Raw genomic sequence first — 26,917 nt, 5'->3', positions numbered from 1 at the left:
CCACCGGTCTGTGATTCGTTCATTCTTTCCGGGGAGTAAGTAAAAGAACTCTTAATTATCGAGAGGGAATGAAAGATAAATTGATGGCTTTTTCATGTGCGCATGCGTGCCTAAGCGGACCTGAAGGGAAGCGTTTCCTGTAAAACAAGCGAACTCTAGAAGCCGGATGTCTGCTTCGGGTACGGAGATGGGGGTGGGGAGTGCAAATGGGAGGGGGGAGAGAATTCAAAGTGGGAGAGGCATTTAATGAAGTGTTGAGGGAAAGGGGAAAGAAGATCCGAGTTCGTGGCACAAATAACCTTCCTGCTTCTCCTCCATAGTCTCATTTCAGCAAATCTAAAACAACCCCCTTCCTTTTTCGTGGCTTTGGTTTTAATAAATTAAGCTTTAAAATGAGAGCAAACAAAGCTTAAGGTGTCGCGGAATTAATATTTGTTTTTCAGTTTCTTAATTTACGAAACTCAATGTAACAACATTGTACTCATTGTACAACTAAGTCTGGTTGATTTTTAAAGAGGTAGATCCATGAGCGTCGTGCTTACAACTAAAGGGCGTGGCAACTAGCTAGTGGCTATGGGAATAGCTCTTGATGAGGATAGTAAAGGTGAAGTATAAGAGGGAGTGTTCATCCCTTCTTGGAGGCTTCCTATAAATATCTGTTAGCTGCCCTGGGAATTAAATGTTGGTCTAAATCAACATTGTCCAATGCCCTCCGTGTGTTTTCAACGTACAGAGTGAAAAATACTGGAACTGATCAATTTGTTGGGGTTCTCATAATCTTAGGCTCAGAAGGCTAGTTCTGCTGGGAGTTAGTAAAGCAACATTTAGAGGTAAAGCTTTGGGTAGCAGGAATTTTTACTTTGAGCTAATGAGGGATAATGATAGTCCATTTTTTCCTCTTCTTACATATGCTTTCATTCCATTTTCATTTATTAATCTACTTTTCTTTTTCTTTCACTAGTCTAATGTAAATAATTTTTTTGTCTAGAGATACTTCACTTATGTTGTACAGCATTCAGTCCTCTTAATAGTGAATAAATACTCATTATTTCAACCAGCTTTTGTCTTTAATATTTTTTTTTACTACTCTTCTATGTTCTCACATTATGGTAGCTGAAGGAGATGGTCGTACCAATGCTGGACATGCCTGCTCAACCTATCGGGATGGTTGCTGATGTTGTGTTTGTTATTGAAGGCACTGCCAATCTTGGACCTTACTTTGAGTCTTTGCGCAAGCATTATCTTCTTCCTGCAATTGAGTGAGTATTCAGAGTCTTAGGGTATCATTTGCTTCCCTTGATTTTGTCAGTGGAAGCTGCAGATAGAAAACAATGCTAGTAAAATGTGATTGACTTATTTTGTATATACAACTTGTATTCTGACTTTAGTAAGCCTAGTTTTATGTATTCATGGTTTGTAGAAACTCTTCTGATGAAATATATGTGATGCATTTCTATGTTGGAGTATGTTAGAACAAAGTTGCTAGTAAAATAGAGGGCCCATTTTTTCCTAGTTGAAGAAAAGAACTTCAAGTGTATAGAAAGAATAACCTTCTAGATTGCAAATGGTGAAGTCTCAGGCAGCCTAGAAGAAGGTAAATTGAGAATAAAATGAACATCCCAGATTAAATTAACAAACCCAAACTGATAATAGATTCACAACATTTAAATTAGATAAAACAATATATGCAGTGTCAAAGTAATCACTACCATTAATCAAAGTGAGAGATCTTCTTAGATAACAGATACGGAGCGTTCCAGCTGTATGCCATGCAAACTGTATGCCATATGCTAAGCCTGTAGCCTAATCTAAACCAACTATCTTGTTACCAATGTTATAAAGTTTCTCCAATCAACTCCTGCTGTAAAAACCAGGAAGGCATAATATCACTTTATATGCCTCAGATAAGAAAATGGTCTTCAGGTAGCACTAAGAGCTTTTACAATTTTATTCTTAGCTCTACCAAACTGGTAGGCGATAACTGAACCAGAATACCATTCATGCAGTTTAATGATTTTAAAGTATCCTGAGCAAAATAAAAGCAAAAAAAATCAGAACTTGGGTTTTGTCTATAAAGCCGTGCATGATATAGAGCCAGATTATTGAGGGATTGCCTGGCTCCCATAAAATCTGCTCAGGGTTGGTGCATTTGATCAAGTAGTGACCTCTCAGGACCCTATAAGGGTGCCTTCTATGTAGCAGTGCCTGCACTCTTAAAAAAACAGATCTGGATCTTCCCCCTGAAATCCAAATGGTCCCCACAGCTGTTTAGAAGAGGTCTGAAGATCTGGATCTTCATTCACTCAGACTTTTGATGAAGGAAAGTAAGACCATAATGCTTCATCATGCTTGATCCCTTTTATCTTTATTTTATTGTATTTGTTGTTATTGTGATATGCCCAGAGTCATTTGAGAGTTGAGCAGCATACAAGTTTAATAAATTACTATAGGTCAGTGATGGCAAATGTTTTGGGGCTTGGCATGTCAAAAATTCAAAAAATGCCTACCTTGACAATGCTGGCATGTGAATCCCCCACCCACCCTATAACAAAACAGGCTTCTCGCTAATTGCACAAGCGGCCCTTGCCTGGAGTCTTAGAGTCTTAGAAAATCACATGAGAATGCTTACATGAATTTCAAATGCCAAAGAAGCTGCCCAAGAACAAAGCCCTCTTCTGTGATTTCCAGAGTGTCCAGAGGCCTAGCATGTCGCCAAAAATTGTGTGGTGTGTCACCAGTGACATGCATGTTATCAGTTTGTCATCACTGTTACAGGTACACAGAAATATGAAATCCCAGTTCTTTAGCTGCTATTGGCCTTCATACATATCAAGTTCTTCTCAAGAATCTAGGATGTTGTAATGTATTGGCATATATGTGCGCAGATCCAAACAAGCCTTTTGTAATTGACAGATTGAAATTTTGTCAATATGTGGATTTATGTGTGCCACCTGAAATTTTTGGTCAGGCACGTATTATGCCACTGGGACAACCAGAGCCATTTTTATGCCATAATCTTTCAATTATGATTTTCCTTTTGTCAGTTCTTTTTCTTTTGTAGAAATTGACCATGTAATGTTTTCCCTTGCCAAACATTCTGTACGTTTTCGTTACATTACTTTGATATTCATATTTTGTTTCCTGCATATTCAGTAAGTTCAATTTTAACTTGCATCAATGCCTGTTCTTGATGTTTCCACAGTTGAATTTTGTATTTAGCAGTTTTTCTCACCCTCTGGCTATATTCTTTACTAAACTTATTTTTAAGTGGCCCATGCTTGATATTATCTAATTACAAAATGCCCAGAAATCTGATGGCTCCTGATGATTTGGTCATTTGATATTTCAATTCTTTTACTGTTTTACCATGATTTTATTATTATCATCATTGGATTTCTGGTGCCATATTATTGAGGATAACTTGTTCTCTTCTTTTGTTTTCTAAGGGTTTCTTCTTTTCATTTTCAGGTACTTTAATGGTGGTCCTCCAGCTGAAACAGACTTTGGAGGAGATGTGAGTATGAAAATATTTTAGGGATTGTAAATTGGACAAATAGGGAGCTGGAAAATGCTGTCTGTTAAGCAGAGGATTGGGCTTGAAAAGCCTTTTCTAATTCTATGAGATAGGAATATGTATTCCTCGGAAAAATAAAGAGGGGAAACAAAGATATGAGAATAGCCGGTGCCATTTTGGCATTCAGTAGATCTGGGCAACTGTGAATTTATTTCCCAAAAAGTATATGAGAATTGAAACATAGTAACTATAACTATGAGGGACACGGTGGCTCAGTGAGTTAGGACGCTGAGCTTGTCGATCAGAAGGTCGGCAGTTTGGCAGGTCGAATCCCGAGTGCCGCGTAACAGAGTGAGCGCCTGTTACTTGTCCCAGCTTCTGCCCACCTAGCAGTTCGAAAGCACGTAAAAATGCAAGTAGAAAAATAGGGACCACTACGGTGGGAAGGTAACAGCGTTCCGTGCATCTTTGGCATCTAGTCATGCCGGCCACATGACCACGGAGACGTCCTCGGACAAGCGCTGGCTCTTTGGCTTTGAAACGGAGATGAGCACCGACCCCTAGAGTTGGAAACGACTAGCATGCATGTGCGGGGGAAGCTTTACCTTTATCTTTTTAACTATAACTATATAAACTTGCCAAAGGATTCTACATTTGTATCTCTGCACATTCTAATGCAATCTTTTGGAGATGAAAGCAGTGTAAATCATGTCGAGACACTCGTAAAGCAGATCATCACGTGACAAGCCCTGTTTTTATTACCATTTTTGCGGTGTTTGTTAAATGAATGACCTGGCCCAAAATTGAATCCACAATTTTAAAGTAAATCCATTATTTTCTATGGGCCATTTTTGCAGAAAATCAGAAGGAAATGCCAGGTTTTCATAAAAATATTATAAAACCTGGTCATGTGATCACAGGATGCTGCAAAAAGAAAATAATTTATTATTTCCTGGTGTGGGGGTGGTGCTGAAGAGAGAAAAGAAATATTCTTTTCCTGAATATGGGAAATTCATTGAGAGTTTTCTTTTTTTTAATGGTGGAAATGAAGTTGCTTTGTCTCTTTTTTGGAAAGTTTCTTTTAAAAACTGCGTTGGATCTGCAAGTTTTCTGAGATGCTGGGATGTTTCAGATCTTGACCTAGATGTATTTGTTTGTAAGAATTCTCTGAGTATATATATATATTTAGATATGTCTGTTAGACATAGAAAGGGAATTTTTCAATATATGTTACATCTTTGAATAAAATACTAATAGTTTATATCACTAAATACACAGTAAAGTCACTTTGAATACAGTAATGCTCCCTTGTATAAAGAAGGAATAAGAAGGAATATTCAGATCATAATTCTTAGATTATCAGAATTACAACGTCCAGAATATATTGAACTGTATCCTTACAAATTTAAACCATATTCCCAAGGCTTGTGATTTGCATGTTGATGCCAGTTAATTGCCAACCTAGACTGGAGCTTCTTTTTATGAGAAGATGGTATATTATATAAATGGAAGATGGTATATTCTCCTTGGTTATAGGAAGAACAGCCAAATGTGTAGTCTTGCCATACTTGGTAATGTCATTGTTGCTTTAAATTTCTGTTTCAATTCTAACAACCAACTTTCTCTGTTATGAAGACAAAGTATTGGTACCCAATCTGGGTGAAATTTGAGTCTTGCATATCGCCACTCTGTAACCAAGCTCTATTTTCCAACCTATTCTGCAGTATGGTGGTACCCAATACAGTCTGGTGGTGTTTAATACAGTAGACTGCGCTCCTGAATCATACGTACAGTGCCATGCACCAACGAGCAGCGCATATGAATTTGTTACATGGCTAGACAGCATTCAGTGAGTATAAGACCATGCGTTAATGCTGTTTCTTCTATAGAATACATTTATCTGAGTGCAAAGGTTTAAATTATTAAATGACGGTCTTGTTCAGATGAGAAAAATAATCTTGGTTTGCTAATAGAACAAATATTTAGTCAGTGCTGTGCCATAAGATTATTTTCTTCTGCTTGTGACATGTTTTAGCCTATAATCTGTGATAAGTGGTATCTTTGGCTAGATAACTGAACAGAATGAATTCAGAAATTCATGTAGATGTCTCGGTCTAGGAAGAAATGAATTAAAAGTGAAGACTTCTGGGTTTCCCGAAAAATATGTAAGTTATAAGGCAAGCGATAAAACTTACCATTGTACTACCATATCTAATTGGTGCCTCCAAGATTTCTGAAATGTAAATCTCATAATTCCCAGCCATGGAAGTTCAACTGCAGCTCATTTGGGAGACTCAGGTTGAAGGACTATGGGGTAGTTAGATGCTGGAATTCAAACATAATAAGTATTATATAAAGTTTCAAGTTTAAATTCAGACATCTTAGATTAAAAAAATTTAGTAGCTGGCCCAGGGTAAAAAATGGTGTCTTGAAGCCTTTGCAGCTCATTGATTTGAAATAAATTGAAGTAAGCTAGATGGCTCAAGAGAGCCGATTTGGTGTAGTGGCTAAGAAACAAGGCTAGAAATTGAGATACCATGAATTCTAGCTCCACCTAACACACAAAGCCAACTAGCTTCCCTTGGACCAGTCGCGCTCTCAGGCCTAGGAAAGAGGCAGTGGCAAACCATCTCTGAAAAACGTTGTCAAGAACACTCCAGGGACTGATTCAAACGGACACACAGACACAAAATTGGATCAAATGTTGAATCAAATATAGCAGCTTTGTTTATGGCAGAGTTTTGTCCCAGAGCATAAAAATAGTTTCATTCAGATTATTGTAATTTGGTTTACATACACAAAAGAAGAATTAAACTTGTGGGCTCATGCCTGATCAAAGTCTGAAAAACAAATCAGGATCTAAAATCCTAAATGGTTTCCTGATTTACTACTGGTTTTAGGTAGCCTTTTGGTTTGTTCCATCACACAGAGAACTGATCTAAATTGAATAAGGCTTTGGTCTTCAGCACAAAATGGTTTTCATATCCTTCATGTCTCCAGGTTTGTGGGTGGTGGTGGTGAGAGCTGCAGCCTCATCTCAGAAGGTCTTAGTACTGCCCTACAACTCTTTGATGACTTCAAGAAGATGAGAGAACAAATGTAAGTGATTGTAGGGGTGGGTGGATGATGGTGGAACAAAGGGTAGAAAGTGTAAAAGTACATTCAGTGAATGTGCTTGAGAATGTCCATCTGTTTTTAATTTTAGCACCAATGGTCATGACTCAGGATTGAGATTAATTTTGTGGCTGTGCAATTTTTAATGCACCTGGAATTAAATGCATCTACCACAAATTAGATGAAATAATGATTTTTTTTATTTTTATTTGATATCTTTTAGGTATGTTAACTTCAGTAAATCATACACTGTCTAGAAAGAAGAGGTTATGGCATAAGAATTGTGCTTCTGCCTGTGCTGTAATCTTCCTCATGCAAATTTGTTTTCTTTTAAAGTAATGCTACACGCTTCCCATTTTGCCAAAGGGCTCTTATAGTGTCAGGTGCTGATCCATGAAAGTAGGAGCCTTAATATGTGTAATATTCAATCTGTTTACAATTTTAAGGCAGTGAGGAAGTGAAAGTAGATTGACAGAGTTCTTGAAACAATTGTGATATAGGAAATCTATGAACCAATGTATAATCACTTAAAAGAAAAATTAAAAATTAAAAAAAATAAATTAAAATTTTAAAATTAAAATTATTCAGCTACCAGTTTGATCAGAGACATAACAAAATGAACAAAATGAAATTCAATGGTGAAAAAATAAAGTTCTACATTTAGGCAAGAAAAACCAAATGCACAGGTACATTATAGGAGGTGGTACCTTGCTCAAAAGGTGAGAGGGAACTTGGAGAGGGAACTTGGAGTCCTAATGAACAATCAGTTAAATATGAGCCAGCAGTGTGATGCAGCTGCCAAAAAAGCCAACACAGTGTTAGGGATAGAATCAAGATCACATGAAGTGTTAATACCACTTTACAATGCCTTGGTAAGGCCACACTTGGAATACTGCATCTATTTTTGGTCACCACGATGTAAAAAAGATGTTGAGACTATAGAAAGAGTACAGAGATGAGCAACAAAGATGATTAGGGGGCTGGAGGCTAAAACATATAAGGAATGGTTCTTGTAATTGTGTGTGTCTAATTTAATGAAGAGAAAGATGAGGGGTGACATGATAGCACAAAGAGGAGGGAGTCAAGCTATTCTCCAAAGCACCTGAAGGCAGGACAAGAAGCAATGGATGGAAATGAAAGAGAGAAGCAACCTAGAACTAAGAAGAAATTTCCTAACAGCTAGAACAATTCAACAATGGACAACTTGCCTCCAGAAATTGTGAATACTCCCATACTGGAAGTTTTAAAGAAGAGACTGGACAACCATTTGTCTGAAATGGCATAGGGCTTCCTGCCTGAGCAGGGAGTTGGACTAGAAGACCTGTAAGGTCCCTTCCAACTCTATTGTTGTTGTTATTACATGAGGAAAGAAATATACATTTTCCACGTCCCTGTTTTTAAATGCCCCCCTGGTAAACCTCCTGTGACCTATAAAGCAGGAAAATCCAAATTGAATGGAGTTTAAAACATGAAAACCACCCAGTATGCAGATAAATTCCATTTCATTCACACTCACACTAAAGAAATAGTATGCTTGGTTTGTTAGATCCCTCACTTGTGTGAGGTATTTCTTCAGGCAAGATACTCCCATCCAGAAACATCAAAACGGGGCATATTTGTAACAGTGTTGCCCATGTTTCAAAAGCTTACAATGACACTGAAAAAGTTACTTTTAACTGGTCCTCGCACTTATGACTGTTATGATTCCTCCGCATCATGTGATCAAAATTGGCACCCAGCACGTAATTATGACAGTTGCAACTTCCTGGTTATCTGATCCCCATTTGTAATCTTCTGAGCTGGTTTCTGATAAGCAAAGTTAACAGGAGAAGCTGGATTTATTTAATGATTGCGCGATTCACTTGATAATTACAATGATTAACAACCAAGCCAATGTCAGGCATAACTCATTTAACAACTGCCTTGCTTAGCAAAGAAAATTCGAGCCCCAATTGTGTTAGGTAAGTGAAAGACTACTTACAATAATGCACTGTGTGTTGAATGTGTAATTCCCCAGTTTTCATTCGTTGTCTTTTTTTGTGCTCTCCAAACAGAGGCCCCACACATAAAGTCTGCATCCTTATTTGCAACTCACCTCCCTATCTGCTTCCAGCTGTGGAAAGTACCACATATTCAGGCTATACAACAGAAAATCTGGTTCAAAAGATTGGTGAGGTGGGTAGAAAATGTTCTGTAGCCATTTCTCATTTCACTTGGGTAAGATGTTGTTGTTAGCTGCGAAGTCGTGTCCGACCCATCGCGACCCTATGGACAACATTCCTCCAGGCCTTCCTGTCCTCTACCATCTTCTGGAGTCCATTTAAGCTCACGCCTACTGCTTCAGTGACTCCATCCAGCCACCTCATTCTCTGTCGTCCCCTTCTTCTATTGCCCTCAATCTTTCCCAGCATTAGGCTCTTCTCCAGTGAGTCCTTCCTTCTCATTAGGTGGCCAAAGTACTTGAGTTTTAGCTTCAGGATCTGGCCTTCTAAAGAGCAGTCAGGATTGATCTCCTCTAGGACTGACCGGTTTGATCGCCTTGCGGTCCAAGGGACTCGCAGGAGTCTTCTCCAGCACCACAGTTCAAAGGCCTCAATTCTTTGGCGCTCAGCCTTTCTTATGGTCCAACTTTCACTGCCATACGTTGCAACTGGGAAGACCATAGCCTTGATTATACGCACTTTTGTTGACAGGGTGATGTCTCTGCTTTTTAGTGTGCTGTCTAGATTTGCCATGGCTTTCCTCCCCAGGAGCAAGCGTCTTTTAATTTCTTGGCTACAGTCCCCATCTACAGTGATCTTGGAGCCCAGGAAAATAAAATCTGTCACTACCTCCATTTCTTCCCCATCTATTTGCCAGGAATTGAGAGGGCCAGATGCCATGATCTTGGTTTTCTTAATGTTAAGTTTCAACCCAAGTTTTGCACTCTCCTTCTTCACCTGCAACAAGAGGCTCTTTAGTTCTTCTTCACTTTCTGCCATTAGAGTGGTATCATCTGCGTATCTTAGGTTGTTGATATTTCTTCCGGCAATCTTAATTCCAACTTTTGATTCATCTAGCCCTGCCTTTCTCATGATGTGCTCTGCATATAAGTTAAATAGGCAGGGCGACAGTATACAGCCTTGCCGGACTCCTTTCCCAATTTTGAACCAATCAGTGGTTCCGTGTCCAGTTCTCACTGTTGCTTCTTGACCCGCATATAGGTTTCTCAAGAGACAAATAAGATGGTCTGGTACTCCCATCTCTTTAAGAACTTGCCACAGTTTGTTATGATCCACACAATCAAAGGCTTTAGCATAGTCAATGAAGCAGAAGTAGATGTTTTTCTGGAACTCCCTAGCTTTCTCCATGATCCAGCGTATGTTGGCAATTTGATCTCTAGTTCCTCTGCCTCTTCGAAATCCTGCCTGCACTTCTGGTAGTTCTCGATCCACATACTGCTGAAGTCTAGCTTGTAGGATTTTAAGCATGACTTTACTAGCATGAGAAATGAGTGCAATGGTGCGATAGTTTGAACATTCTTTGGCACTGCCTTTCTTTGGAATTGGAATGTAAACTGATCTTTTCCAATCCTGTGGCCATTGTTGAGTTTTCCAAATTTGCTGGCAAATTGAGTGTAGCACTTTTACTGCATTGTCTTTTAAGATTTTGAATAGCTCAGCTGGAATACTGTCACTTCCACTAGCTTTGTTGTTGCTCAGCTTTTCTAAGGCCCACTTCACTTCACATTCTAGGATGTCTGGCTCGAGGTCAGTGACCACTTCATTGTGATTATCAGGGACGTTAAGCTCATTCTTGTATAGTTCTTCTGTGTAATTTTGCCACCTCTTCTTAATCTCTTCTGCCTCTGTTAGGTCCCTGCCATTTTGGTCCTTTATCATGCCCATTTTTGCATTAAACGTTCCCTTCATTTCTCCAATTTTCTTGAAAAGATCTCTGGTCCTCCCTATTCTATTATTTTCTTCTATTTCTTTGCACTGTTCATTTAAGAAGGCATTCTTATCTCTTCTAGCTATTCTCTGGAATTCTGCATTCAATTGGGTGTATCTTTCTTTTTCTCCCTTGCCTTTCGCTTCCCTCCTTTCCTCAGCTATTTGCAAAGCTTCCTCAGACAGCCATTTTGCTTTCTTGCATTTCTTTTTCTTTGGGATGGTTTTGGTTGCTACCTGTTGTACAATGTCGCGAACCTCTGTCCATAGTTCTTCAGGCACTCTGTCTATCAGATCTAATTCCTTAAATCTATTTGTCACCTCTACTGTATATTCAACAGGGATATGATTTAATTCATACCTGAGTGGCCTAGTGCTTTTCCCTACTTTCTTCAGTTTAAGCCTAAACTTTGCAAGGAGAAGCTCATGGTCTGAGCCACAGTCAGCTCCTGGTCTTGTTTTTACTGACTGTATAGAGCTTCTCCATCTTTGGCTGCAGAGCATATAGTCAATCTGATTTCTGTGTTGACCATCTGGTGATGTCCATGTGTAGAGCCGTCTCTTGGGTTGTTGGAAAAGAGTGTTTGCTATGACCATCGTATTCTCTTGACAGAATTCTATCAGCCTGTGCCCTGCTTCATTTTGCACTCCAAGGCCAAACTTGCCTGTTATTCCAGTTATCTTTTGGCTTCCTACTTTAGCATTCCAATCCCCCATGATGATAAGAACATCATTTTTTGGTGTTAGTTCTATAAGGTGCTGTAGTGCTTCATAGAACTGGTCAATTTCATCCTCTTCAGCACTGGTGGTTGGGGCATAGACCTGGACTACTGTGATATTGAATGGTTTGCCTTGGATTCGAACTGAGATCATTCTGTCATTTTGAGGATTGTATCCCAGTATTGCTTTTCCTACTCTTTTATTGACTATGAAGGCTACTCCATTTCTTCTGAAGGATTCTTGCCCACAGTAGTATACCTGATGGTCATCTGAATTAAATTCACCCATTCCTGTCCATTTTAGTTCGCTGATACCTAAGATGTCGATGTTCAGTCTTGTCATCTCTTGTTTGACCACGTCCAGTTTTCCTTGATTCATGGGTCTTACATTCCAGGTTCCTATGGAGAAAAAATCTTTACAGCATCGGACTTTCCTTTCACCACCAGACATATCCACAGCTGAGCGTCCTTTCGGCTTTGGCCCAGTCGCTTCATTCTTTCTGGCGCTACTAGTACTAGCCCTCTGCTCTTCCCCAGTAGCATATTAGACACCTTCCGACCTGAGGGGCTCATCTTCCAGCGTCATATCGTTTTGCCTTTTGGTACTGTCCATAGGGTTTTCATGGCAAAGATACTGGAGTGGTTTGCCATTTCCTTCTCCAGTGGATCACGTTTTGTCAGAACTCTCTGCTATGACCTGTCCGTCTTGGGTGGCCCTGCACGGCATAGCTCATAGCTTCATTGAATTACGCAAGCCCCTTCGCCACGACAAGGCAGTAATCCATGAAGGGGTTGGGTAAGATATACGAGGGCAATTCGGAAATAAACTTCCATTTGGTTATCAATGACAGACACTCGCAGATATAGAACTTTCGTTATATACATTAGAAAACTATAACATTATATTACTTTTTGACATAATCATCATTCAAATTGAGGCATTTGTCATAACGTCTTACAAGATTTGAAAATCCTTAATAGTAGCTGCTCAGCACCAAATCTGGGCTATGGAGTGTGTGTTTGTGTGTGTGTGATCAAAAACATCCCAACGGAATTGCTTCAAGAGTTCTTGGGCACGTTTAGCAGTGTGTCAGTGAGCATTATCATGAACCAACACTACACCAGAAGTCTGCATGCCCCAACGCTTGTTATGGATATCTCGTCTGAGTTTTTGTAATGTTTTATACTAGATTTCTGAATTAATTAATTAATTCACTAGCAGTACTCCTTTGCTGGAAGAAATATCAACAACCTAAGATATGCAGATGATACCACTCTAATGGCAGAAAGTGAAGAGGAACTGAAGAGTCTTGCTGCGAGTGAAGAAGGAGAGTGCAAAAGTTGGGTTGAAACTAAACAGTAAGAAAACCAAGATCATGGCATCCGGCCCTCTCAATTCCTGGCAAATAGATGGAGAAGAAATGGAGGTAGTGACAGATTTTATTTTCCTGGGCTCCAAGATCACTGCAGATGGGGACTGTAGCCAAGAAATTAAAAGACGCTTGCTCCTGGGGAGGAAAGCCATGGCAAATCTAGACAGCACACGAAAAAGCAGAGACATCACCCTGTCAACAAAAGTGTGTATAGTCAAGGCTATGGTCTTCCCAGTTGCAATGTATGGCAGTGAAAGTTGGACCATAAGAAAGGCTGAGCGCCAAAGAATTGAGGCCTTTGAACTATGGTGCTGGAGAAGACTCCTGCGAGTCCCTTGGACTGCAAGGCGATCAAACCGGTCAGTCCTAGAGGAGATCAACCCTGACTGCTCTTTAGAAGGCCAGATCCTGAAGCTAAAACTCAAATACTTTGGCCACCTAATGAGAAGGAAGGACTCACTGGAGAAGAGTCTAATGCTGGGAAAGATTGAGGGCAATAGAAGAAGGGGATGACAGAGAATGAGGTGGCTGGATGGAGTTACTGAAGCAGTAGGCGTGAGCTTAAATGGACTCCAGAAGATGGTAGAGGACAGGAAAGCCTGGAGGAACGTTGTCCATAGGGTCGTGATGGGTCGGACACGACTTCGCAACTAACAACAACTCCTTTGCCATTTTAACATTTGGCAGGATTTTTTGTGGCACCACTTCTGGTGTGATGTTGGTTCACGATAATGCTAGATATACTCAAGAAAATTTGAAACAGTTCCGTTGGGATGTTTTTGATCACACACACACACACACACACACACACACACACACACACACACACACACACACACACCATTGCCCAAATTTGGCGCTGAGCGACTACTGCTAAGGAATTTCAAACCTTGTAAGATGTTATGACAAGTGCGATTATGTCAAAAAGCAATGTAATATTGTAGTTTTCTAATGTGTATAATGAAACTTCAGTATCTGCGAGTGTCTGTCATTGATAACCAAATGGAGGTTTATTTCCGAATTGCCCTCGTATTAAGGCTGCCGACCATTCCTCTATCTGAGTCTTCTCAAATATCTACATATTATGGCTTGGAGGAAAATGGAGATCTCAGCCAGATATGAGAAGTACTTTTGTATGTTGAAGGAGCATTATGATGAAATGCAATAGTTGGTGGCAAACAGTGGCCAAAGCCTAATGTAATGAGGGATATCAATCCTCTGATACCCCTTTTTCTCTTTCAAGCATCAGGGTGTGAGAAAACGACAAATATTCTTTTAGCAAATGTCTGAACTGATCTCTTATAGGGATTATCTACCTCTGGTAGCCTCAGTAGTCTCCTTTTGTCTCTTAATAAGGAATCTAGTATTCCCAGAGAGGAAGATAAATGAATTGTTGCTAAAATAATATATCCTCAATTGAGAGCATACTTTTAGTAATGATACAAATCAACTTAATATGTACAGCTTCTAGGTTTTATTTTATTTCTCCTTTTGTTATGAAAACTTTTCATTTATAAATTGAATCACTTGCATTTTCTATTGTGAACGTTTCCTTAAACAAGAAATATTTTATGGTATTGACCGTATTTATACTTTTTCGTTAAAGCCAAGTCTAGTTCTTTTCTACAGACCTGTTAAATATTATCACATCAGATGACAATAAAATCTTCTATAACTAATACAGCCTCCAACATTGTTAGAAAGATGCTTAAAATTTACTTTGCAATTAAGAATGACAAATACCACGTGATAAAACATTTGAAATAACCTTGTAAAATTTTGTGAAATAGCTAAGACTGAGGAAGACTGAATAAAGAAAATGGGAAGGAGTAGAGGCTAGATGTTTTTCCTCATTTTGTCTAAACTGGGCACCCACCAAGTTGGTCGGTTTCAAATTCCACAGCCATGGGCTTGGTGGTTTGAAGTGAGAGACTGTGAGGACTAGGCACAGGAAGATAAGGAGTTCAGCAAGTGGCAGAAACAGCACAGTGCAGAATTGGGGCCATTGAAAAGAAACATTTCCCCTTAACTGGTTAGCTACAGTTATTGGAAACTTATTTCTTTCAAGATTACATTTTTATCCTGACTAGATAGCTATCCAAAATTTATGCGATTCTTGCTACTTGAGTTTGCCAGCCATATGGCATTGGGGAATTTTGGAATTTGTTTCACAAATCTGGACACTTTCCAGGTTGGGGAAGTGGCAGATTGTTGTACTGTACTTGTAGCTTATCTTTCCACCAATGATGCCTTCAAGATGGTCTACAATCTGGGAATTAAGCAGAACACGAGTAGCTTAGCTTTAACAAATATGATGCAACATGTCTTTACAAATTGTCTCCTGTTGTGAGTCACTTTGCAATATGCTAGAAGGCTACTGGTAGCTAGAAGTAATGCCCATACATTAGGAGCAATAGCCTGTAGAAATCTCTCTTCTGTCTCCACTTCAAAACTAAATAGGGAAGAGATGTATGGATCTTCTCTCTCTTTATCTACTCTTGTTTTTCTTCTCCAGCGGGGAATTCACTTTTCTATTATCTCCCCACGGAAACTACCAGCTCTGCGTATTCTCTTTGAGAAATCTGTGACAGGGAACATGTTGGAGACTCAGTTGAAAGACTACAGCCAGGATCCCCGGCACATGATCCTTATCCGTGGCATGGTACTTCCAGGTAAGAGCTGGTCTTGGAAATGTGGACAGGGCTAGAATAGATCATAATGGATCGTTACAAGTTTAACCTAGAGAAGAATGAAAAGAGGAATATAAGGTTTTCAGTATACCACAGAGGGCAAGGAAGAGAGGACATTTTATATTGGTCCTTGGACTTGCCTGACTCTTTTCTTATTATAACTTGAAATTAATTACAAAATATTTGATTATTAGCCTCATTAGATTCCTGTTGTAATGATCTGATTGGATTTCTATGGAGATTCTCAGTCATCCAGGCCCTGGTTATCCCAAAGGTGATTTTTTTTCCCCAAAAGGCAACTGGACTTTGTTTTTCCTCGAAGATGTTTCACTTCTTGTCCAAGAAGCTTTGGGACATCTGATTAGATTAGCACTCGTATTTAGATCAGGTTTATTAAAATTTAATGGGACTTACAAATCACAGCTAATATAATTCCAATTGATTTAATTGTACCTTCTTGATCTTCTTTCTTGTCCTTGAAGCTGGTGGGGGGAAAGATACGGGGAGTGCTTTTTGTCGTCATCCATGATGCTTTTTTCCAGAGCAAGCATTTCACTTTTGTGACCTGTCATCCTGGTAACCCAAATTAGTTTTCCAAAGGGATCGTGTCTTCAGAGTCAAGAACAGGAATTGTTTAGGGTTTTTTTTGTTTTTGTTTTTTTGTGGGGTGGCAGGAGGGTGAGAGGGTTTTTGCAGTCATGAAGTAACTTAAGGAGAAAAAAATCATGACATTTGTTTTAGATTTTAGTGTCCCAGGAATCTCTGGTTTTCCTTTTATCAGAAGTCCACATAACCAGCTTTTATGGCACCCTGTTTCACTGTGCAAAATGCCAAACAAGAAATCCTAGAAAATGGAGGAATAGCTATTTGTAGAAGTTGGGTTTCAGTGAACTTTTATTTCTGATTTGTCTTTACTAGGATAAGCAGAAGCAGATTTAAACAGGAGACTGATCAGGCTATGTAAATATATTTGAACTTACACAAGCCATCAAATCCAGATATCATAGTAAAAGTATACATAGCCCTCCAAGGAGGAGAAGTAGGAACTATAGTATTTATTCACCTCTAATGCTTTCATTTAGTTCGTTCGCACACCTATTTTTCCAATTTAAAAAATTGGTATATACAGCTTTTTAGAAATAATTTATTAATTTGTAAGAGCATTACAAGTAATACTGACCAAGGTTGGTCTCAGTTTCAGCTAATTGGGTGCATCTTATATCCTGCTCATTTTCTTCATTTTAAATTAATTTTAAGTTTAGTATGCTAGTATGTTTCAATTGGCTACAATTATTGCATTGGGATGGGTAACCTGTTGTTGCCAAGAGGCAGCCATAGCATTTTTGGTGGGAGTTGGAGGACGTATTGCAAGTACAGCTAGGACTTGCTTATTTTATTTTACTTTATTTGTACAAATATTGTTATAGCAAACTCATTTGAGTGAGTCATTTTATCACAACAGTGAGAGCCAAAAATATGAAAATAGTTCCCAAGTTCCAATGTATCAGCAAACCTGGTAAAAACAATGACCTATGATCAAATTATTTTTTAAAAAGATAGACTGTAACTTATTTATTTCTATGCTTGTTTGTTTGTCATATTTAAGAACCTCACAGAGGAATTCTGGCAGTGTACAATAAAATATTAAAAGCATAAAAATATATAAAATTTCAAAGAGGCAAGGAATGTTAAGAATTTATTAAAAGGAGGGGGGATTTTATGGCACCAGCCAGCCTCTTGGCTGCGCACTTATCTGTGCGCCCCAAGCAAAGGTGCAGAGCCACTTTTTTTTACATCTTTATAAGGCAGCTCACCTCACCCTCAGGGAGGACAGTGTTCCACAGGGCAAGGACAACTGCAGAGAAGCCTCTTCTCCTGGATCCCACCAGTTGGAGTTCTTTGGCTGCAACATACCTTCCCTGCCTGACTGGGTGAGGCAGACTGATGTAATGGGATGAAGACAGTTCCAAAACGCCAAATGTTTAACGGAATGAAATAACAGAGGAGGCATGGCTGCAGGTCCCGTCAGCCCAATTATTCCGGCTGGTGGGGTCCAGGAGGAGGGCGTTCTCTGCTGTTGCTCCTACCCTCTAGATTCATCTTGCCCCCCCTTCCCAATGTGAGGTCAGCCCCAACCCTCCTATCTTTTTGTAAGGGCCTAAAGATGTGGCTATGCCAGTCAGCCTGGGGGGCTCAGTTGGGGGATCAGCGCAGTGGAGGTGGTTGATTGGGTAATAACAAATCCCATCTTCCCCTCACACCGTCCTTGCCCTTCCCATGTGACTTTGGTTTTAATGTTTGATTCTAACTTTTTATGTTTTAGCTTAGTGTAACTGTAAGCCATCCAGAGTTACCCTATGGTAAGATGGGGGGGGGAATAAATTAAACAAATAAATAAATAAATAAATAAAAACAGGATAATAGAGTTGGAAGGGACCTTGGAGATCTTCTAGTTCAACCCCCTGCTCAAGATTAAATAGTCAGTAGGTTTCCTGGCAGGGTAGGCTTCCTGAACCACAGGTGATGATGGAATGTTCCATAATGTTGGGGTCACGATGGAAATAAGGTTTGTGGATCTTCACCCCTTTCCCATGTTTGTATTTGTATATGTATGTGAACAAGGTGTAATTGGCAGGAGGGACTCTGCCTCTCGTGATGATGAATAATATCTCTTGCAAATCCTGTATATTACTTGTTGTGTAAACTTAACGTCAGCCTCTCTTGTCTACATGCAGTAGGAGGAGCAGGAGCAACCAATAACAACCTGCAGCCCAAACAACCTGTATCCCAGCCTCCCCCAGTTCCTCCCCCACTTCCTCCAGCACAGCCACAGGTTCTGCCCCAAGTTTCTCAGCCGTATCAGGTACATCCTTTGCCCTCAAGTAACAAGTGGGTTGGGACCTTTCCTTTCCAAAATCTTCTGATTACTTCTCTCTGGTTTAGGTTACACAACCCACTACTCTCACTGCAGCCCAGGCAGCTGCTCAGTCTGCTGTGGAAGCCGCCAAGAACCAAAAGACTGGCCTAGGCACCCGCTGTGAGTCTCTGTGTGTCATCTCGGAATTGGGTCTGAAAGCAGTGCTTCAAAGTTTAGGCTTGGAGGTGGGGAGGATATTAGAACAGAGGACAAAAAAACCCAAAATAATACCAGAAGTGGTGAGGATTATGGTGGGTTACACATCCACGTTGTTGTTTTCTTTCTTCTGAACAGTCCCTTCCTTGAATACCATGCAACCAGCTTTCAGCCAAGCTCCTACGCAGACCCTTCCAACAGGCTCAGTTCCAGCTCTGACTCAAAAGCTTCCTGCCTCGTCTCAGTCTAGTCTGGTCTCCACAGTAACTACAGGCTCTGGCCTGCTGGTTCAGCCACCTGTGCAAGCTTCCCCACAATCTGGTGCCTCAGCCATGGTACATATGAGCCCTGATAGTTTTGGCAGTGGGAGGCTGACGTTCACTCAAATCTTGCTTTCTTCATCTGGATGTGACCGGCTTGCCAACTGACTTTTGTGCATCTCCTCTTCTTCTTCCTCAGTCTAGCGGTGTGCCTCCCAACAGTATGAATGTGACTCAGCCAGCACAGGCACAAATCGGAGCACCCCAGCAATCTATCCCAAACAAAGTGATGGCATGGACTGGAGTGCTGGAATGGCAGGAGGTGAGAGATGAATTGTGGAAGAGAAAGAAGAAAGATTCACAAGAGCTCTTTATCCTGATGCATTTTGACCATGTATCCCATCCTCTTTTCCCAGAAGCCGAAACCAACTTCTGTGGATTCCAATACCAAGCTCACACGTTCCCTGCCTTGCCAAGTGTATGTCAATCAGGGAGAGAACTTGTGAGTGCCTCTGGATCATTTAACAGAAAAAAAGATATGTTGTTGATGATTTGAGAACAGGGAGGTGGAATCAAAATTGGTGTCCTGGTACTAGTAGAAACAAGCTGAATTTCGGAGGATTTATGGTGGAGGAAGACAGAAAAATATATCAGCGGTGCAATGAGTAGGAAGCAGTCAAATCTAATACATCACCATTTTGTCTATTTGGATGGTGGTAGTTTTCTTCCAGCCACAGGCTACCCTTCTAATTTAAACGGTCTTCTGTGAATACAGAGTCTGAATGGAAGTAACAAAGGGAGTGGAACTTAACTTTCAAAAGTTGGGAGTTACTGGAGCAAGTTCCCCTATCTCTCCTTTTTGTAAAAAAAAAAAAAACAACTACTAGAATCCTTAAATTAACCTTTCTGGTGATTATAACTGTGGATCTTCCTCCCCTGAAGACCCTGCTGATTATGTCTCAGATTAAATCATGGGGGGGAAGCCTTTCCCACCAGGAATCTTTAGGCCAGTGTTTTAAACCAGGTTTAAGTCCCGTGCTGGGGGAATTTTGGGAACTGAAGTCCACTCATCTTAAAGTTGCTACGGTTAAGCTAAAGACTTAAAAACTATATGAGGAATACATACTGTACATGCTACCTGCTATTGTATTTCCTACTTTAGTTTTTAATTGCTTCCAAATGTGTGCCAATTATTATTTTCAATTGTGTATAGTTTTGAGTGTTTTAATAGGCAGTGATTAAAGTAGATGAAACAAGTTAGATATGCAACAAAATGTTGCAGTATTCAGCGTCATCAGTTTTTCAGTCAATCATGTCTTTCTCCATGATACTCTTTCCAATTTCCTCATTTACCTAAGTCGCTTTTCACAATCGTCATTCCTAAACTCTCTGAGCTATCTTCCTCTATAGGGAACAAAGATTTTTTTTAAATTCATCTACAGACTAAGATGTGCTTTATCTGATACTATTTTGGAAATATTCCTGACCCTGCTTATATTCTCCCAAGGCAGTCCCTTGTAATCCTCAGAAAATTTTTAAAAAACTATCTTCCATAAATATTTGTTGATAAACTAACCAATAAAAGTGAAGCATGGAAGTGCTGTTAAGAGCGGTATGTTACCATAATATATAGAGTACACTAACATTTGGAGAATTGTGTTCTCATTTATGTGTGTAAGATAATAATGATTTTAAGCGGAGGTGAGATGAGAAATGCACAGCTGATTCTTCTCTCCTTGCTCTGTTGTAGGAAGGCTGAGCAGTGGCCCCAAAAGCTCATTATGCAGTTAATTCCCCAACAGCTCTTGGTAAGTGAAATGCATGTGATTTCTGAAGGCAAAGTGTGAGCTAATATTTCACAAGGATGGGCAACATTTTGCGGAATGAATGGCACCCTGATACTACCAAAATCTTACCATCACTTTGTTTGGGATAGATTGCTGGGGTGCACTGGTTAGAACTTGGATCTGTACACACTCATCTATAGGGATCACTGTGGAGACAAGGTCTAAATTGGTGTTTCCCAACCTTAGCAACTTTAAAATATGCAGACTTCAACTCCCAGAATTCCCCAGTCAGCTATGCTAACTGGACAATTCTGGGAGTTGAAGTCTGCGCATCTCAAGGTTGAGAAACACTGGTTTAAATTCACCCTCTTCCCATGTCTCTTAATCTGCCCTGCAAGGTTTGCTGGATGAAATTAAAATCTACCCTCATCCCACCAGTCTTTATTCTAGAGCCTTTTCCTGACCAGAGGGGTATTTGGGTAAAGAGGCCAGTCCTTAAGATTTATGGAAATTAAGGAGTTCCAGTACTGAGGCTGTGTCTGGCAAATCTGATTTATGGCTTTTATTGGGCTTGCTATTCTTGTTGCTATAGTGATCTTAGTTGTAACTATGGATATGGGAACAGCCTCGCCATGCTGAATAATTTTTAGAAGGATTAAACAGTAAAAGATGGTCTGCTTCTGCTGTACTGAAGAATATCAGGAAGTTATAGTGTTATTCATAATTTACATGGAATTTCTATGAGTATGACAGATTCACACCGCAGGTGGGCAAGCTTTTCTTCTGGAAAAGCTTTTCTTATGTACTAATGTGTGAAGAAAAAAAAGATATATTGTTAAGTTGATGGAATTGTTTGAAACTTCTTCCCTGGCTATTTTGAAATCTCTTGTATTATGTATAACTTGTTATTTTTAAATCTATAAAATTAGTATTATAGAATAGTTTTTATCCTTCACCTTTGCTTTTAGCATTACTGGATTTCCCAGAAATTTGTCTTAATTGAAATTATTGACAAATTGGCATAGCTTGGAGTATACAAAGATTTGGTTCCACCTGAATTAATCCATTCCTTCTTCACAGACAACTCTGGGTCACCTGTTCCGAAATTCTCGCATGGTGCAGTTCCATTTCACCAATAAGGACTTGGAATCCCTCAAGGGACTCTATCGCATCATGGGCAATGGATTTGTAAGACTCTACAATTGCTAGGATGTGGGCATGGTCAAAGAGATTCAACTACGTTGAAGAAGTAGAAGCTTCTAGTTGAGGGTTGGTCATGATGGACAAGTTAAGGCAGTCTGTTTTCTTTGGAAATCTGCCTGATGAGTAAACTGATACAATAGTCAAAAGTCCTCAGGGAAAGGGCGGTATACAAATGCAAATATTAAATTAAATTAAATTAAATTAAATTAAAAGTATCAAGATACGTCGTATAAAATGTATATACTGGTACTCCAGTATATAAAATTTCTAATGCAGTATTACTGACTCTTTTTATGGTAGCCATAAAAAGTGATTTTAGTGGAAAATGTCTTAGTTTGTTGGTGGAGTTACTTACCTGGGATGTTATAAATCTCAAATTGAATTCACTTGCCTAGGATGGTATAAATCCTGGAATTGTAGCTGGTAAATCATGATCTTATTAATGTATCAGTGCGGCCTCGTATTCTCTCAAGATTCTGATTTTGGAGATGCATTAGAAACTCAATTTCATAAATTGCATTAGGTATACCTATTTATCTGTGTTCTTCAGTTTTTCCTAATGCATTTGATTTGGGCCACTGTAGTTTTCTTTATTTCTTCTTGACTTTTATTTTTTTTTTCTGATACTAAATGATTCTGTGATCCCTGAGAGAAGAGCAGTACAGCATACAAATACAAATAATAAGGTGGCAAAAGATTTCACCTTAGAAAGACATTTCTCTGAACCCCCCACCCCTTTAGCAGATGTACTTTTCTTGTCACATGAGCAGGCTGGCTGTGTCCACTTCCCGCACACAACACCTTGTGAGGTGCGAGTACTGATGCTGCTCTACTCCTCCAAGAAGAAAATCTTCATGGGGCTCATTCCTTATGACCAGAGTGGTTTTGTCAACGGGATCCGCCAAGTCATCACTAACCATAAACAAGTTCAGCAGCAAAAGGTCAGTAGTTGATCCGCTTGGTCTTATTTCCCCCCCTCACACAGACACACACAGCTATATGTTCAAGCTTTTCAGCAGACTGAATCTGTTGAATTCTAGAGCTACCTCAGGTATGGTATGTTCCTTAAGAGGAATACCACCTTGTCTCCAAAATTATAGGCTTCCCTGTACTTCTAGTTAGCATGTTTTGTGTTTAATTAGTAAACTGGTAGATAAGACCTATTGATATCCAACCATTTTGTATAAAACTCCTGCCTTGGAATTGCATGTTATGATGAAAAAACAGGATGGAAATTTTATAACTGAAAAATTACCTCAGATTGTATTGTAAGTAGTTCCAAGTCTCATTTAATACATTTCTTACAGTATTTTTTGCTTGGTAATAAACTGGAGCCATGCCATTTCTAGGCATATTGCACCTTTAGCTTTAATTCTTGAACCAACATTTTCATATGTGTACAAAATGTCTTTGTGCTTCTGCATGGGAGTACATTCAAAATATTTTGCACTCCATAAACATTTAACACTGGCATTGTGTAATACTAAGTAGTGTCTATAGGACTATAGTTAATTCCGGAAGGCTGTAATTTATTTCTTCTTCATCTCTTTATAGCAGATGGGGAATTCTCAACCTATGGGGTCCACACCCAACACACAGTCCTTCCTGGCAAAGCAGCCTGGCACTTTGCCAGTAACTCCAGGAGTCCAACAGCAGGTAAGACATTAGGCAGAGCAAATTTTGCCCTACCTGTTTTGGGCAGCATGTCTGGACTTAGAAATGCATTGCCTGTCTCCTTGCCTCACTGGTCACTCCTTGTTGGATTTGCCTCTCCTTTTATCTTTTTACAGATGGGTGGGCAACAGGTGAGCCCCGGTATGCCTCAGGTGGGGATCATGGAAGAACGGCAGCAGGGTTTGGTGAGTCCCTTATGGAGGTAGGAACTGCTGTATTTTTTTGAAGTGGATTCATGCCATCCTGGAATCATTATTGTCATGCAACTCCACTTATTTGACCCTATAGCATGGTGCTTTGAACTTGAAAAGAGGATGGAGGCTAAGCAACTTTATTTCTGGGTTAATTCAACAGTCTCATTTCATAACTGAGTGGTACACAAGCTAAGACCTCGGGACATTGCACATAGCCTGCCATACCACCCCGTTTGTGGGCTATTGCTATTCTTAGGGGTTGGAGAATTCTAGTTGTCATTCATAGCTCTATCCACCAGCTAACAAAAATTCTGGACACGCTTCGTCAAACATTCCTAAATTGAAGAAACACACCACCTACTCAGTAACATATTCCCTGGGATCAAATTCACACGTGAAGTGGAAACACAACAGATTCCCATTCTTTGACATCAACATAAGGAGACTAGTCAACAGAGAACTGGAAACCCACATCTACCGCAAATCCATGCACATGGACCAGATCCTCCGCTTCGCAAGTAACCACCCCACTGCACACAAAAGAAGCTGTGTCCAGACTCTCTTCAGAAGGGCCAGAACCCACTGCAGCACCACAACACCAAGAAAAGTGGAAGAAAAACATCTGCTTGAGGTCTTTCTCTGTAACAGCTATCTGAAAAACTTCATATTCTGACATACAGCATCCAAACCACAACACACAACACAGCCAACCACTGTGCAAAAACTAACCATACCATACATAAAAGGGTATCAAAAATGACAGCCAGAATTCTCCAACCACTAGGAATAGCAGTAGCCCACAACCACACTCTGCCAGGAATTATCCAGAATCAAAGACAAGTAACAGAAGAATGAAAGAAACAATGTGAGACAAACATCACATTAATTAAAAGCCAGGATCCGCAAACACCAGCTGGCAGTCAAATGCCACAATCCCAAATCCTTAATCTCTACCCACACTGATACCAAAGAGCACCAATTCGATTGGAGCAACACAAAAATCATCGGCCATGCTACCGCCCACCACGCTTGTGAGTTTATCGAAGCCTGGCACTCCACGAACAATTCCATCAACAGACACATTGACTACAACCAGCCTACAAACCCCTCAGAATCCAGATCAACCACACAGCCAACCAGAGACAGCACTGGCCCTCAACCAATCCACGCAAGACCCCCTCCCACCAGCAGTTCCACCTCCCAATGACCCTGACCTGATGTAACCTTCCCATCACAGGACCCATCACAAGACTCACTGATGATTCACACCTGACCCATCACAAGATCCATTACAGACCCTCACTTGACACACCCACACCTGAAGCCCTTATAAACAGAAGAACACTGACACTGACATCCCCTAAACCCGTGGGCACGCGCACCGTCGCCCCAGTCCTAGGCCTTCGGCTGGTTTTATAAAACCTTTTCACTTTAGGCCTCCACCGCCATGTGCAAAAAAAGGTTCAATCAATCAATTTCAACTTCTTGCAAGAAAAAAAAATCCCACAAAGTTGGAATTGATTGATTGAACTTTTTAGTCCCACCCAGTCTGCTGTTACCACTGCAGCCACGCCCACCCAATGGGCCACACACACCCAATGAGCCACGCCCGCCCAGCACCCAGCAATACATAAGTGGGTTTTGGGTTGCAGTTTGGGCACTTGGTCTCTAAAAGATTTGTCATCACTGCCCTAAACTCTGCTGAAGATGTTACCTAGCCTGGTAATGAAACATTCAGAAACCAACCCACAAACCTGGAGAATGAACCTTCACCCTCATAACAATTGCTGTTTACATTTTTGCAAGCGACAAAGTATTCCTTCTCTTTTTCATAGTTGCAGCTCCGAGTGCAGCAGCCTCAGCCAACTGCCCCACCTACCAACCAACCTCCACAAGCACAGGGTCCCCCCCAGGCTGGGCCACAGGCCACCCAAGGAGGGACCATGCTTAGGCCCCAAAACCCAGGAGCCAACCCTCAGCTCCGAAGCCTTCTTCTGAGTCAACAACCGGTGAGTACTGTCAATCCCTCTCCACAAGGTCTCCCTAATACTTTTCCACTTTTTCAAATTGGAAGATGTTTGCTGAAATGTTAGAGCAGTCCAGCATCGCAGCTCCTTTGCTTCTAAGAGCAAAGACAAGTGGCTGCATTGCTTGGCTTAGCTTTGCTGCTTTCCTCTGGCACTTGTAATAGCTAGAAAAGAATTATGGGCTTCCTCCTCTCTTCCATATACAGCCGCAAGCTGGAGTTCCTCAATCCCAGCAGCCCCTTCACCATCTACAACAAGGGTCTTCAGGAATGTTACCACACCAGCCCATGGGGCAGACCCTTGGGCATCAGCCTCCTGGACAGCAACAGCTCCAGCTTCCTGGACAGCCTCTCATGCACCAAGCTCCTGGACAGCAATGGCCAGCCCAGATGGCACCACGGCCACAATTGCAAGGTACGGTGCGCTTCTCCCACCCCAGAAACAGCTGCATCTGAGAGTTGGGGTGGAATTCTTGCTTTTGGAGAAAGGAGCTATTTTTTCATCAAGGCACATTAATTCACAGAGGTGGAAGAGATGGGTTTGAGAGGACCGTATATCATTACCTAATTGAGCGGGTTTATTATCTGTAGAACGTGGGCAACAGATGTGAAATACAGTAATTATAGTGAGGCAAGAGCTCTGGTGATGCTATTTCTCAATGTTCTGGCTATCTTAAAAGAGGGATTCATTGACTAATGGAAACAATATCTTAGCTATTCCTGGAGATGGAAGAGAAATGAAGGCACAAATCTTTGATTAGGGTTCCCTTCTGGGTCAAGCATTTGTTCAAAATGCCCCAGTGGATGTAAAATTAAGCAGAGCACTACAGCTAATCCTGTAACCAGAGTTCTCCACTGTTGTTCTAAAGCTTCTTGGTGTTGTCCCTTCTCTCCCAGGTCAAATGCTAATGAATGCTGGTCCCCGGGGCCCTGTTTCTCAACCAGGCCTGCAGCAGGTTCCTGCTCCCAGCATCATGGAGGATGATATCCTCCGGGACCTCATCTGAGGACAGAGGAGGATACTCCTTCAGTGTTACCCAGTGCTGAAATCATCTCTGTAAACTGGGAAGATGCTTCCTTTCCGGGGAATGTTCTTTCTCGTTTGTAATTTTTTTTGGGTTCCTCTCTGTTAAGAAATATTATACACTTTCATTCAAGTTGGTCTTTCCTTAAATTAATTCTGTTTCTCACTCCATCTACTGCAGTTTTAGGAATATCTCCCAGTTCTGCTGTGCTTTATTGTACACTAAAAGTTCAGTCCGGCCTTCCAAGTTCCCCAGTGGGTTTTCACTTTGGTATGAAGAGATAATTGAATGAAAGGAAAGGGAAAGTAAAAGTGATCCTATTGTGAGGTATGTTCT

The 26,917-nt window shown here is 40.5% G+C and overlaps 1 protein-coding gene across 4 annotated transcripts; it reads left to right on the top strand.

The window, feature by feature from the left end:
- The first annotated feature begins 143 nt into the window (after window positions 1–143).
- On the top strand, window positions 144–26,713 carry MED25 (mediator complex subunit 25). Of its 4 annotated transcripts, none has more exons than XM_081344009.1 (20): window positions 144–179; window positions 1,114–1,259; window positions 3,469–3,514; window positions 5,239–5,363; window positions 6,515–6,613; window positions 8,683–8,803; window positions 15,165–15,321; window positions 18,075–18,202; window positions 18,283–18,376; window positions 18,551–18,747; window positions 18,872–18,994; window positions 19,092–19,174; window positions 20,423–20,480; window positions 21,540–21,647; window positions 22,433–22,603; window positions 23,217–23,318; window positions 23,453–23,521; window positions 25,366–25,539; window positions 25,764–25,971; window positions 26,454–26,713. In XM_081344009.1, the coding sequence occupies exons 2-20, from the start codon at window positions 1,123–1,125 to the stop codon at window positions 26,561–26,563; spliced, it is 2,310 nt and encodes a 769-aa protein (XP_081200135.1). In that variant the 5' UTR covers window positions 144–179; window positions 1,114–1,122; the 3' UTR covers window positions 26,564–26,713. The 4 variants fall into 4 exon arrangements, with proteins under 4 accessions (XP_081200135.1, XP_081200136.1, XP_081200134.1 ...); XM_081344010.1 differs by having other exon boundaries at window positions 19,089–19,150; XM_081344008.1 differs by having other exon boundaries at window positions 19,089–19,174; window positions 23,220–23,318.
- Window positions 26,714–26,917: the final 204 nt, after the last annotated feature.

The sequence above is a fragment of the Vipera berus genome (genome assembly GCF_964194415.1).
Source record: "Vipera berus genome assembly, chromosome: Z".
Classification (NCBI taxonomy): Eukaryota; Metazoa; Chordata; class Lepidosauria; order Squamata; family Viperidae; genus Vipera; species Vipera berus.
This window is presented reverse-complemented; position numbering and strand designations above follow the sequence as displayed.

Excerpts from the sequence above, each read along its gene's own strand:
- MED25 (XM_081344007.1), top strand. The coding sequence starts at position 1,123 with ATGGTCGTACCAATGCTGGACATGCCTGCTCAACCTATCGGGATGGTT. Across the intron at positions 19,175-20,422 it reads GTCAATCAGGGAGAGAACTT|GAAGGCTGAGCAGTGGCCCC; the intron begins GTGAGTGCCTCT and ends GCTCTGTTGTAG. Across the intron at positions 22,604-23,216 it reads AACAAGTTCAGCAGCAAAAG|CAGATGGGGAATTCTCAACC; the intron begins GTCAGTAGTTGA and ends ATCTCTTTATAG.